This window comes from Mastigoproctus giganteus, chromosome 12, assembly GCF_048544385.1.
Source record: "Mastigoproctus giganteus isolate SK-2022 chromosome 12, ASM4854438v1, whole genome shotgun sequence".
In the NCBI taxonomy this organism is placed as follows: Eukaryota; Metazoa; Arthropoda; class Arachnida; order Uropygi; family Thelyphonidae; genus Mastigoproctus; species Mastigoproctus giganteus.
In genome coordinates, this window is record NC_143586.1 from 83,987,091 (window position 1) to 84,001,512 (window position 14,422).

General features: G+C 37.5%; 1 protein-coding gene across 6 annotated transcripts in view; it reads left to right on the top strand.

Moving 5' to 3' along the window:
- Positions 1-14,422, top strand: part of scrib (scribble planar cell polarity protein) — a 1,177,936-nt gene that overhangs the window by 1,038,416 nt on the left and 125,098 nt on the right. For all 6 annotated transcript variants that reach the window (XM_090386364.1, XM_090386369.1, XM_090386366.1 and 3 more), the window contains one exon: positions 6,616-6,755. In XM_090386364.1, coding sequence (XP_090242490.1) covers positions 6,616-6,755 — 140 coding nt within the window. The remainder of the gene's footprint in view (positions 1-6,615; positions 6,756-14,422) is intronic.

The following is a 14,422-nucleotide window of genomic DNA, read 5'->3' on the forward strand; positions in this document are numbered from 1 at the left end:
GGAGATGATCCACCACAGTGTCCACATTGTTCTCAGAATCTGATTGTTAAACAGATTCTCATTGATTGCCCTTACTATAGACAAGACAGAACTTCAACCCTGCTATCACTGGTAAATCTTAATAAACCAATAACTTTAGAGAATCTCATTGGTGGCAAGGCAAATATTTCCGAACTTTTCAACTGTCTCAAGCTAACTGTACTTTTTAATAATTTCTGATTTTATGAAAGTTTCTTATTTCTTTATATTATAAATGAATAGCCACATTACAGCCATAGCAGTTTATGCACCATCAAACCCCCATAACAACAACAAAAAGTCACCACAATGGGATATACAGTCCATACCAGAGCTTTTTTCCTGCCAGAATGGCATTCCAGAAATTAAAAAGAAGTACCGTACAAATGCGGTACTTCTTTTTAACTTCCGGAATGGCAACCTTTTCATGTTCATTCGAATTTTATTTGATAAAGAAGTGTTCCAATGTTATTTAAAACAAAAAATAATTTTTAAAATAAAAATGATTTATTATTACACTAGAGTGGTTGCTGACGAGGCTACTAGAGACGGTCGTTTTCAAAGCCGCTAAGTGGATTTTTGTTAATTATTGATTTGAAATTATTGTTTTTCTAAAACTTTTGATTTAAATTTAGTAGTATAACATTATTTTGTGATTTTCTGATTAATTTGGTGTATTTATTCTTTACTCGGCCTTGTAATTGCATAAAAGTATCGGTAAAGGTTTCCACCTGTTTCAACTCCGCTAACCGTTCGTAATTTTCCCGCCTTTGTGATACGATATACCGTACTAGATAGCGTTAGTTGAACTTCGTTAGCAGTTAAATTGTACGTTTAAATAAATACATATAACGACTTAGATTACAAACGTAATATAATTAATTTTATTTAACATAATTAATTATACATATAACCACTTAGGTTACGTAACATAAATAATTAGTAAAAACAAATAATTAATACATAACTTGATACGAAAGTTATATAAAGGGATTTCGCAGATAACACTCGTTACTGAAACGTAAATATTTCGTAGATAACACTCGTTACTGAAACGTAAATATTCCGTAGATAACACTCGTTACTGAAACATAAATATAGCGTTATAACTGTGTTTGGATACAAGTTTAGGATTTAATTTTGTACAGAAATTGAAATTTTATTGAAAGTAAATCTAAATCATGACTCAAACCAGAGCAGCAAAGCAAAGGGCTCAAGCTAATGGGAATGCTGTGGCCCAGGGGAGAACTGAGGGGGGCAGTTGTCCTCTGAATCACAGCCTTGTAAGATGCACTATTTGCTTGATGTTTGCGGAGCAGTCAAGTATGGGACATGATACTGCCATGGGGGATGTCTTTGTGTGTGTGCGATGCAAGGAGTGTAAGGAGATAAGGCGACAACTCAGCGTTGTTATGGGCCTATATGAGAGCTTGAAGGATAGGGTGGATGCCCTCGAAGGATTACAAGTGAGGGGCCCATCAAGCTCTCAGCTGCCCACACCAATGCCAGAGCTTGCACTTGGTCATCGCGGAACACAGCGGCAACCCCCAAGGCAGAATGCGCTGGTCCCAAAGGAACTAGTAGTTGTTGGTGACTCTATTGTCAGGGAAACGGGAAACATGCTTTGTAAAAAGGATAGGTGGAATAGGACCAGGGTATGTCTGCCAGGGGCAAAAGTTGATGACGTTGTAGAGCGGATATCATCTTTTAAGGGCACAAAAGGTGATATAGTTGTACACGTTGGCACTAATGACATTAAGAGTAGGAGACCGGCGGAATTACTTGACAAGTACAGGTCACTGATGAAAAAAAGCCGTGAATTAGGGTTGAAATTGAAAGTGTCTGCAATTCTGCCCAGACACGATAGGAGGGAGTATATGATGAGAGCCCTGTCAATCAATTCGGCCCTGGAAAGATTGTGCAGGGCTCAAGGGGTAGAATTTTTTTCAGCCTGGTCTGTACTTGTTAACAGGAGAGACTGCTTCTACAGGGATGGGATACACTTAAATAGAAAGGGTGCAAGAATGTTTGCTGATGCTATCGAGGCAATGTTAGGTGGGTCGGAAAACTGCTAGATTGGGGGGATACAAGGACTAATAGATTAACAGTAGCCACTGGCAGAGGTGAAAGTGATTCTTGCACTGCTTCTATTGGAATGAGCCGCAGCCTGGAAAATAAGATGCAGGATATTTCAGAGACTGCTGGGAATCATTGGGGTACAAGTAAACACATGGGTTGTGTTAGGGTAGCTAAGAAAAAGAACAGGTGCATGTATACTTGTGTGTACACCAATGCTAGGAGTTTAGTAAATAAATTTGATGAATTTGAGGTATTGCTCAAAACATCAAAGGCAGATATTGTGGGGATTTCAGAGACGTGGTGTCACACAGATATAAGAAATGCAGAACTGGAATTTGGGGAGTACAATGTGTACAGAAAGGATAGACAGGATAGGAAGGGAGGAGGGGTTATGCTATTAATTAAGAAACACATAAAATCCAAGGAAGTGAAGCCAGTCGACATCGCTGGACAGTGCAGTGTCGAGTCAGTTTGGTGTGACATAAGCATTGGGAGATCAAAATTGAGAGTAGGAGTGTGCTATAGGCCTAATGACTCTGATGAGTATAATAAGAAACTGTTCGGAGAAATAGAGTGGGCCAGTAAATCAGAGAGTCTTATAATGGGGGATTTTAATTTCCCAGATATTGACTGGAATTTGGGGGCTGGTCACTCACACAGTAGCAAGGCTTTTGTGGATTTATTGGATGATTGTTTTCTACATCAGCATGTTCGGGAGGCAACTAGAGGGAGTAATACTCTTGATTTGATTATCAGTAGTGATTCTTCATGCATTCAGAATCTGCAGATAAATGAACCACTTGGTGGCAGTGATCACAGTGTGCTGAAGTGGGAGTTACTCAAAGAGGTAACTACCATTAGGGGTAAAGGGAAGGGGTATTGCTTTCGTAAAGGCGACTACAATGGACTGAGACAGTATTTAAATTCTATACAGTGGGATCAACTGATGATATTGCCAACAGCAAATTCAAAATGGGAAGCATTCAAAGAACTTATCGTGGAAGCTACTAGGCTTTACATACCAACTAAGAAATATTGTTCAAGGTTTAGGCCTAAATGGTTGTCAGATGAACTAATGAGGCATATGGCAGAGAAGAAAAATGCATGGGATACATACAAATTAACACGTGACACGGATGCCTATGATAGATACAAGTTGATCTGTAACCAAGTTACAAAGGAGGTTAGGCAGGCGAAGGCAGATTACGAGAGATCCTTGGCAAGGGATGCGAAGAAAAACAGCAAAGAGTTCTTTACTTATGTAAACTCTAGAAGGAAGGGGATGAATCAGATTGGTCCACTTGAGATCGATGGGTCAACTGTTGATGACCCTGCTCGGGTAGCTAACAAACTAAATGAATATTTTGCATCGACATTCACACATGAGGAGTTATTCAGCGAGGGGAATGCCAGAGGTGTATTCAACTCTAGCAGTAAGCTAGAGAATCTTGTAATAACTGAGAGCAAAGTGGAGGAGAAATTGTTGAAGATAAACACAAGAAAGGCACCTGGGGTGGATGGGATCTATCCAGTTATATTAAAGGAGGCAGCAAAGGAGGTAAGCAAACCCTTAGCCATAATTATGAGAGCTTCCTTGGACTCAGGGGAGGTACCCATTGACTGGAGATGTGCAAATGTGACCCCAATTCACAAAGGGGGATCAAAGGCTGACACAAGTAATTATAGACCTGTGAGTTTAACTTCTGTTCCCGGAAAATTAATGGAGGCACTGGTGAAAGAAGCACTGCAGGATCATCTAGACAAGACTTCAGTTATAGCTAGGACACAGCATGGTTTTGTTAAGGGGAAGTCTTGCCTGACCAATTTGATTGGATACTATGATGCAGTCACAAAAGAACTGGATGCAGGGAATAACTTTGATATTATATACTTGGATCTTAGAAAGGCTTTTGATACTGTTGCACATGGAAGACTGCTGCACAAATTGGAGCAGTGTGGCATTGGAGGCAAGTTGCTGCTATGGATAAAGGGGTGGTTGAGGGGGAGAAGACAGAGAGTGGTAATCAATGGACACTGCTCATCGTGGACTAATGTTATTAGTGGAGTCCCTCAGGGTTCAGTATTGGGGCCTTTATTGTTTTCTGTATTTATAAATGATATTGATGATGGTATATCAGGCTTAATGTCCAAGTTTGCAGACGATACAAAGGTTGGCAGGGTTGTCAAGGACACTACTGACACTATGCTGCTGCAACAGGATTTGGAAAGGTTGAGCAGATGGGCTTCGAGGTGGCAAATGAAGTTTAACATTGACAAATGTAAAGTACTACATATGGGAAACAGCAACCCCAGAGCAACGTATCAACTCTGTGGTACTACACTGACAGTGGTAGAGAATGAAAGGGACCTGGGGGTGGTGGTGCAGGCAGATATGAAGTTCTCTGAGCAGTGCAGACGAGCTGCAAGAGTAGCTCATGGTGTATTGTCAATGATATATAGAAATTTTTCTAGCAGGGATAAGGAGGTGATTATTCCCTTGTATAAGGCAATGGTCAGGCCACACCTAGAGTACTGTATACAGGCCTGGAGGCCTCATTTCAGGAAGGATGTAGAGCTGCTGGAACGAGTACAGAGAAGGGCAACTAGATTGGTGAATGGGACAAAGGGGTTCTCTTACGAAGAAAGGCTTAAGTTTTGCAAATTACAGTGTCTGGAAACTAGGCACCAGCGGGGTGATCTGATAGAGGTGTACAAAGCCTTGAATGGTTTGAGCATGCTCAATGCTGATGGGATTCTTCCTCTAGCTCAGAAAAATCACCTGAGAGGGCATAAATTCAAATTGAGGAAAGACAGATGTAGGATAGATGTGCGGAAATTTGCCTTTAGCCAGCGGGTGGTTGGTGGGTGGAACAGACTTCCATCCCTTGTCGTGGAAGTTGATAGCCTAAATAAGTTTAAGGCTCAGCTGGACAGGTATTTCGAACGAACAGAGGGGTGAAGTGGAAGTGGTTATTTTTATTTATTTATGTTACTTTTTTTTTTTTTTTTTTTTTTTTTTTTTTTGGCTGATGCTGCATAAGCTTGCTTTCTTGCATCAAATGCCTCTACTAATGCTAATGCTAATGCTAATGCTAATGCCATTGGCAGAGAGTTAAGATACACAGCTTGAAAGATACACAGCTTGAAAAGAAATCATAAGAAATATGATGATAACATGCTTTTACTGTAAAAAATTTTTATAAAAACTTTTTGAATAATAAATAAATAATACCTGTTAAATTAGTTTTGTCCAATTTACTATCTTTTTGTAATTTGACATGTCAGATTACAGAGTGCTCATGATGGCATTATTTAAAAGTATCACTCTGGAATGAGAGCATGTACTGTGTTGTGTAACTACAATATTATTAAAGTATTAAATAAAGGAAAAGATGTCTTTTAAACACACTACAACAAAGAAGCTGATGTGCAGGCAAGTGGCCAAGTAACAAGCAGCCAAAATTATAGAATTAATTTTTTTCTTGAGATCTCAGAGAAAAAAAAAAAATAAACATTAACTGCTTAAGACTTAATAAAAAAAAAAAAAAAAAACCCAATATTCAAAAATTTGGCACATTTTGCATTCTAAAAATATTCCCAGGGAAGGATAGGCAGACCCCCTGTTTCCTAGGGCAACTTCGTTCAGATTTCCAGAAGTTTATATTTATTTCTACAAAAAAAGAAAGCCCTGGTCCACTCTGATATTTATGTTGGCTTTGCCATCCAGTTGTGTAACAGGTATAAGTAGTGATCTCTATTTCTTAAAACCACATTTTAGTGACCCTTGTTCCATTGAAAAGTCAATGTTAGATGCAGACAAGTAATAATATGTGGATGAATCTTGTCCTTGAAGCACTGGCTGTAAAGTATCAGACACAGTGTACATTGCCATAGTTGTTGCCTATGGTTTTACTGAAATGTACTCAGGCTAATGTGGACTATTTTTGAAACCTGTGTAGCTTCGATTGAATCTTGTCCTTGAAGCACTGGCTGAAAAGTATCAGACACAGTGTACATTGCCATAGTTGTTGCCTATGGTTTTACTGAAATGTACTCAGGCTAATGTGGACTATTTTTGAAACCTGTGTAGCTTCGATTGAACTTCAGTGCCCTCGGGGGTCAACCATTTGTTCTTGCTCACAGGTTTGGCACTAATTGTTGCTTTCCCCAGCCCTCAGTCATTCCTAGTATACTGTCAGTCCTATTATGAATATGCACTGTGGCTGCTTGTAGTTATACTGCACTTGCCATCCCAGCCCTTATTATCATTCTGCATTAAAATCAGCTGGATCAGTTTTTCAGTGTATCATAATCAGTTGCTGAAGATTTTTACTCTTAGCTAGTGTATATGCAATTATTGACAGATAACACTGAAAAATATAGTTACATTCAGTTTTTTTGCAGGAGGGAATGGTGTTCCTTATAAGTTATCTGCTGAATGTATATAAAAATTACTTGTTAAAAAAAAAATTCAGTTGACTTAATCCAACCGATATTAATTAGCAAATTCTGAATTAGGTTAAAATCTTTGGATGAAGATGCATTCAGAGCAAAGATGATGACAGCAAAAGCTAAAGAGATGAGAGAAATGAATCAAGTTAATCCTGTCCTGTCAACATTTCAAACAACTGATATTAGCAATAATAAAGAAGTAAATGGTTAGTATAATAAGTGCTAACTTCTATGTTCAGTATATATATATATCATAAAACCTATCAGATAACTTTGTTATAGGTTAGTTTATATTTACTGCAGGAATTTGGGTCCCCTGATAGATAATTTATAACCATCCCGTGCATCTTTTCTGCCACTACAGTCATAAGTATCTTAGCATCCACCTTGAATAATACCTTCAGTTAGTATAAATAGCTCAGCAGTTTCCAGCGTAACTTCCACCAGCATTTCCCATTTAGCATTTATATTTATTAACACGTTTGCTGCTGCTTATATTTGCAAGGTTCCTTTATTTGTGCATTGGAGTGCTTATATGGGGCACAAGTAAGCAGTGCTTTTTTTTTTTTTTTTTTTTTTTTTAGTAAAGGGATTTCATTTGTGAAGAATTGTCAGTCCATGTATTAGTAACGGCCGCATGGTGCAAGAAAGCCTATGGCTTGTGCTGCACCAGCCAAAAAAAAAAAAAAAAAAAAAATCCGAACAAAACAATGATAAAAAATATATATATATATATATAAAATAAAATAAAATAAATAACTTAATAAAAAAAAATAAAAATAAAGGAAATTAAACCTATCATCCTATGCGCTTCCCTTCCCTTGGATAGTACTTTCCAGATGACCTTTGAATTTCCCCAAACTGTCGGCCTCTACCACCCATGAAGGCAACTTATTCCAGTAATTTATAACTCGCTGGCTAAAATAAAACTTCTTGCAGTCCAATCTAAACATTTCCCCCCATAACTTGAATTTATGTCCCCTAGTTCTAGCATCATTTATAATCTTGAAAATTTCGTCCTCATTCATTTTATTGATGCCTCTCAGAGCCTTAAACACCTCAATCAAATCTCCTCTAAGGTGTCTAGTTTCCAAACTCTGCAACCCACATATTCGAAGTCTTTCTTCATAAGGACGCCCTTTAGCCGATCTCACCAGGCGAGTTACCCTTCTTTGCACCCTTTCAAGAAGCTCAATGTCTTTCTTTAGGTGCAGTCTCCATACTTGAACACAGTATTCCAAGTGTGGTCTAACATAAGCCTTATATAATGGGATTATCACGTCCCTATCTCTACTTGCAAAAGTTCGATAGATCATCGATAGGACACCATGGGCCTTCTTTGTAACCTGTTTACAATGCTCAGAGAATTTCATGTCTGACCGTATCGTAACATCCAAGTCCCTTTCCTCCAGGCCTTCCAACCTGTTCCAGCTTATAAAGCAACCACCCATGTGGGACTGAGTCAAAAGCTTTGCTGAAATCTAAATAAACAATGTCGAAATTATTCCCTAAATCCAGCTCGTGAGTGACCCTTTCGAAATAGTGAACCAGATTTGTTAAACATGATTTTCCCTTTACAAAACCATGCTGAGTATCCTTGAGAATTTCAGTTCGATCCAAATGATCCTGAATTCCACCCTTGATCATTGCCTCCATGATTTTCCCTACTACTGAAGTCAGACTGACAGGTCGATAATTTCCGACTTCACTTTTAGAGCCACTCTTATGTATGGGAGATACATTGGCACTTTTCCAATCCAAGGGAATCTCCCCAGAGTCTAGTGATGCTCGCATTATTAGCCTCAATGGTTCAATGCACTCGCTTGCCGCCTCCCTTAAGGTTATAGGGTATATTCCATCAACTCCAGGAGCCTTACTGGTCTGTAGGCTCGAAAGTTTTTTCATTAAATAATCTTGCGAAATTTCAATATCATTAATTACATATTTTTTAACATCGCTCCCACCATTTCCCATTGCCACAAAAGGCTTTTCATTTGTAAATATCGATGGATGCAAAATAACTGTTGAGTTCATCTGCAACTCAGCTGGTGTATTTAATACTATCCCCTTTCCCTTACGTAAAGGTCCGGTCTGGTTTGTCCTGCTCTTCTTGGCATTTATATATGTGAAAAATTCTTTATCCCCCCTCTTTGCTCTCTTTGCTAGTGATTTCTCATAAACTGCCTTTGCCTGTCGAATCTTTTCTGTGGCTCTGTAATAATGAAGTTGTTTGTAGCATCATAACATCTGTTGTTTATAGCATCGTAACATAAACAGATGCATCTGAATGAGATTCAGAATCCAACATCACTTGAATAGAATTCTATTTCAGTATCAGTCAACAATATTCAATATTATCAACTTGAGTCTTAATTTCCCAGGCTGTGGATTCGTTATAATACCCTTTAGGGTAAACTTTTATAGGAAAACACTTTTTGCACAAATTTTATCAGTAGACACATACTAAGGATAATGTTTTCTTTTTCACAAACTAAAGAATTAAAATTCAGCAACCATAATCTTCAAAAAATTTTACCTTTTCTTCTTATGGAAACATAAGCAAAGAACATACGAAACTGTGAACCAAGTGTACAGCTTTTATAGCACTCTCTAGACAGTGCAATTGATGCTAAGCAAAATTCCAGCCATATTTCCATAGCCCATGGTTCAGTCAGTGTCAGCACACTTGACTGAACATAGCTATCACTTAACTGTTCTTCCTTTTGCAGCACTTATTTTTCTAATTTGTGTTGAGGCAGAAAAATTGCAGTTGATTTTGACTCCCAGCAGCAAATGTGCATTAAATGTTTAATGTTAAACTTAACATTTGGTTCTACTGAAAAGAACTTAGATCACATGACATCCTCATTCTTTTAATGGCCCAGACGCCTTTTTCTGGAAGCAAAAACTCTTCTCTTTTTTCTTGAGAGTAATTATTTCTATAGTGGGTTTTTTTTTGTTTTTTTTTTTTAATATTAGTTAATATAGTGTGATCACAGTATGCCAGTGGTTCCTTTATTTCAAGATTCTTATTATCTGAAGAATCTTTAAAGATAAAACTAGATGACTGAGTTCATTTCTTTTCCTTTTGATTTCTCCACCATGTTGAAAAAGAAAACATTTAACAAATCCAGAAATGTTCTCATTTCATTTTTTGCAGTCACCAAGAAAAAAATATTGGCTTACCTCCACAGCTATATAAATTGTAGAATGGGTGCACACATGAACTGTGAAAAAAACTGTCTTCTATTAAACAAAACAATAAAGCCATTTTACTGGAACTTCTGTGTATTTCATTTTCTATGGATAAAGAAATCTATGGATATAGAAATCACTTAAAGTGATTTCTATATCCATAGGCTTCAATATAAGCATTAAAAATATTCCTCTACTAAAACAGAACACTTAATATCTTCTGCCATTGACAGAACAACATGTATAAACAAAAACATTTACAACTTAGGAATAATGAGATATTCTCCAAATTTTAAGAATACTTATAAGCAATAATAAATAACTTTCCACAAAAAGTTATTTTCACTAGTTTGCTTAAAAATGAGCAATAAATGCAAATATCATAGCATATTAATCTCATTTGTATCCTCATTTGCATTCTTCCCATTTTCTCTAGCTCTTTGTAACTAAATCAATTTTGAATCGATTTAGTTGGAATAAATTGGAAAAGTTGGAATAAAATGGATGATAATCCATTTTATTCCAACATCAATGCAGTTGGCATACTGTGATCACACTATATTAACTAATATTAAAAAAAAAAAAAAAAAAACCCACTACAGAAACATCAACAATTTTAATTCCTAACTTATTCACGCTAACTTAAATTTAAAATTATCATCCATTTTATTCCAACATCAATGCAGATTATAAAAAGGTGAGTACCATAATAAATTAAATTAAGCTACACTATTATATTGTGTCAGTTATAAATGGTACTTAAAGAGATCTACAATTTTCGAATTACTAAATCATTTCTTTAAACAATCTGCATCTCCTATTAGAAGATTCTTGTTGACATTAGACTTGAATTTCTGTGGATTGTAATTTTCAGGAGACATATGAAAGAAGGTTGTTCCATAAAATGGAAGTTGAAAGAATAAATGAGGAAGAAGAAAAGTTAGTTCTGTTAGTTTGAAGTTGTACAGTAAAAGAATGGATGCTCACTAGCTGCACCATGTGTTGGGATCGTTTTTGAAGAGAGAGAGAGATTGGGAATTGTAGAAGCCAATACAGCTGACCAGGCTAGCCGGGTGGGTAGAGCCTGCCTGGCAACCCAAAGGTCGCAGGTTCGAATCCCACCTCGGGCTTGAATTAGAGTAGAAAATGCAAAAACAGTGGGAGGTGCAATATGGCCACAGAAGCCGATGCGCCAACAACTAATAAAAAAATAAATAAAAAAAAGCAAGCCAATACAGAAGAATAGTGCATGGAAAAAAGCAGTGCAGCAGAAACATAATGTTTGTGAGAAATGGAGAGACTTTGTTAGATATTAGATTCTTAGTTAACCTAACTGCTCACTTTTGAATGGAGTCTAGAAGCCTGAGAGAGGCTTTGGGTGCATTGCCCTAGATGTGGGAACAATATTCAATGGTAAGGCAGATTTGATATAAGTATAGAAGGATCAGGTGTTTGGAAGAAAAGTAATGCAGAGAGCGAAAGAGAAAACCCAGTTTTTTAGATGCAAAGAAAACAATATTTATAATATGCATATGACAGGCGAGTATAGGACATATCTCTCTCACGGTAATCCCTAATAGAGATGTGCGATGTTGTCCAGAAATCTGAGTGTTATTGAAGATAAGCATAGGAGCAGAAGAATCCTTTTTGTGAGATATAAGATAGGACTGAGTTTTAAAAGTATTGAAATCAACTAAGTTGTCTTTGCCCCACTGGAGATCAGCATTTAAGGAATTGGTAGTGGATATTTGAGAAGTTTAAGATGTTTGTGTAGGGCAGGATTTTTCAAGCTGGAAGGTGGAATGCAATGTGCTATCATCATCAAAGCTATGGATAGGATTTCTGGTCAATGGAAGAAGGTCATTAATATACAAGAGAAAAAGAGTGGGAAAAAGAACTGAACCTTGGGGAAACCAGTATTAGTGAAGAAGTTAGAAGACAGAGCCATCTACCCTCACCTGCAGTGAGCCGCCAGAAAGAAAACTGGACACCCAATTACAAAACAAAAAACAGTTGGCAAACCATAAGATAGAAGCTTATTTAGAAGATCTTTTTGCCAAGCATGATCAAAAGCCTTTGAAATGTCAAGAGCAACTGCTTAAGTTTCAATAACCTTTTCCATTGAATTTGCCCATAGATGGGAATGTATATCACCTGTGGAACAACACTGACTGAATCCATACTGGTGATCATTAATGAGACAGAAGGTTTCTAGATATTTTAGGAGTCGGCAGTTAATAGACTTCTCTGTTACTTTAGAAAGAGTAAAAGTAAGTACAATGGGATGATAATTGAATGACAGAGATGCACCCTTTTTAGGAACTGGCTGAATATGAGTAAATTTCCAAGCAAAAGGGGAAAACACTAATGGAATAAAAGTGTAAAAAGGCAGCACATAACAGGAGTAAGCTCAGGAGAACAGGTTTTGAGAACAAGTGGGGAAATACCATCAGGACCTGGCACCTCTTGACATCAGGACTGTTCAAAATTCTTCTGACATCCTTTTGATGGAAGACCGCAGGAAGCATTGATTGGAGTGTACAGGGAATGGTAGGAGGTGGTTTACCAAGACCATCACTGTACAAGTTAGAAGAAAAATATAAGATTCTAGAAAAGATTTCATCCCTACAAGAATAATTTCACTGACATGTTCTGAACAGATGTTAACATCAGAAGATTTAAAACATAAATCCAACCAAGAAATCTCACAGATCATCCCATATAATGCCAAACAAATGAGAAATGCCCACAAGAGAAAAGCTCTTGTGGTCATTCTTAACTAGTTTGGACTGATTAATAATTGCTTTACAATTGTTGTGGCTTTGGTGTAGACAGAAATAAACCTGAAGATTTCAATGCAAACCATTTCCAATATGCAACATTTTTATCTTGAATTTTCTTAGCACATTTCTTGGAAAACTAAAGTTTAGATAGAGGATAAGATATTGAGGCAGAGCATGAAATAAAGAATTTCATCCCTATAAGAATAATTTCACTGACATAATAAGAGCAAAGACTGACAACAGAAGACCTAAAACAGTAATCCAACCATGGAAAAGAAGAATAGAAATCATGCAGATCATCCCATTTTGCATTCTTGTAATGGCAGACAACACCTGGTTGAGAATGGCCATAAGAAAAAGGCTCCATTGGAGAAGAGACTATCAGCAAGTTGTGATCTAAGGTGCCTAGAGGACCACTCATCATGACTGTGTACTTAGAAGGGCTATTTGTGAGAAAAAGATCAAGCATGTTGGCTGTGTAGTTTGGATTGTATGGTATTCGGGTAGTAAATGAACAATCTCTGTGAGGTCATTAGTAATTACAAAAGTCTAGTTCTGTCTTGGATTTATTTAAGCTGTCAACTAACATAATGACAAAGGGAAGTTTGTTACAGCAATCAACCACCCATTGGCTAAAGACAAATTTCTCCACATCTATTCTACAACTGTCTTTCCTTAATTTGAATTTATGTCCCCTCAGGTGATTAAACTGGGTGAGAGGAAGAATCCCATCAGCATTCAGCTTGCTCAAACAATTCAAGGCCTTATACACCTGAATCAGATCACCTCAGAGGTTCCTAGTCTCCAGACACAGCAATTTGCAGAACTTAAGGCTTTTCTTCATAACAGCAACCCTTTGTTCCCTTCCCAAATATTGCCGCTGTTCTCTGTACTTGTTCCAGCTGTTCTACATCCTTCCTAAAATGAGGCCTCCAGACCTGAATACTCAAGGTGTGGCCTGACCATTGCCTTATACAAGGGGATAATCACCTCCTTATCCCTCCTAGAAAAATTCCTTTGTCATTGACAAGACACCATGAGCTACCCTTGCAGACTGTCTGCACTGCTCAGAAAACCTCACATCTGCCTGCACAATTACCTCCAGGTTTATTTAATTCTCCACTAACCTGAGTGTAGTACCACACAGTTGATATGTTAAACTACAGTTGCCACCTCTCAGCCCATCTGGTTAAAATTTTTTAGATGCTATTGCAGTAGCGTACTGTCATTAGGGTCGTTAATAACCCTTCCAACCTTTGTATCGTCTGCAGACTTGGACATTAAGCCTGATATATCTTCATTGATAAGTACAGAAAACAGTAATGGGCCCAGCGCTGAACCCTGGGGAACTCCACTAATAACATTAATCCACGAAGAGCAGTATCCATTGATTACCACTCTCTGTCTTTTTTCACTCAACCATCCATAGAAGCAATTTGCCCTTATTGCCATTCTGCTCCAGTTTGTACAGTAATCTTCCATGCGCAACAGTATCAAAAACTTTCCTGAAATCCAAGTATAATATCAAAATTATTTTTTACATCCAGTTCCTTTGTGACCACATCATAGTATCCAGTCACATTTATCAGACAAGATTTCCCCTTACAAACCCATGCTGTGTCTGAACTATAACTTCAGTCTTGTCTAGATGATCCTGCAGCACTTCTTTAACTAGTGCCTCCATTAATTTCCCCATAACAGAAGTTAAACTAACAGGTTTATACTTACTCATGTCACCCTTTGTGAATTGGAACACATTTGCACATTTACAGTCCTTGAGGATCTCCCCCTGATTCCAAGGAAACTCTCGTAATTATGGCTGATGGTTTGCTTACTTCCTTTGCTGTCTCCTTTAATATAACTGGATATATCCCATCCAGCCTAGGTGCTTTGCT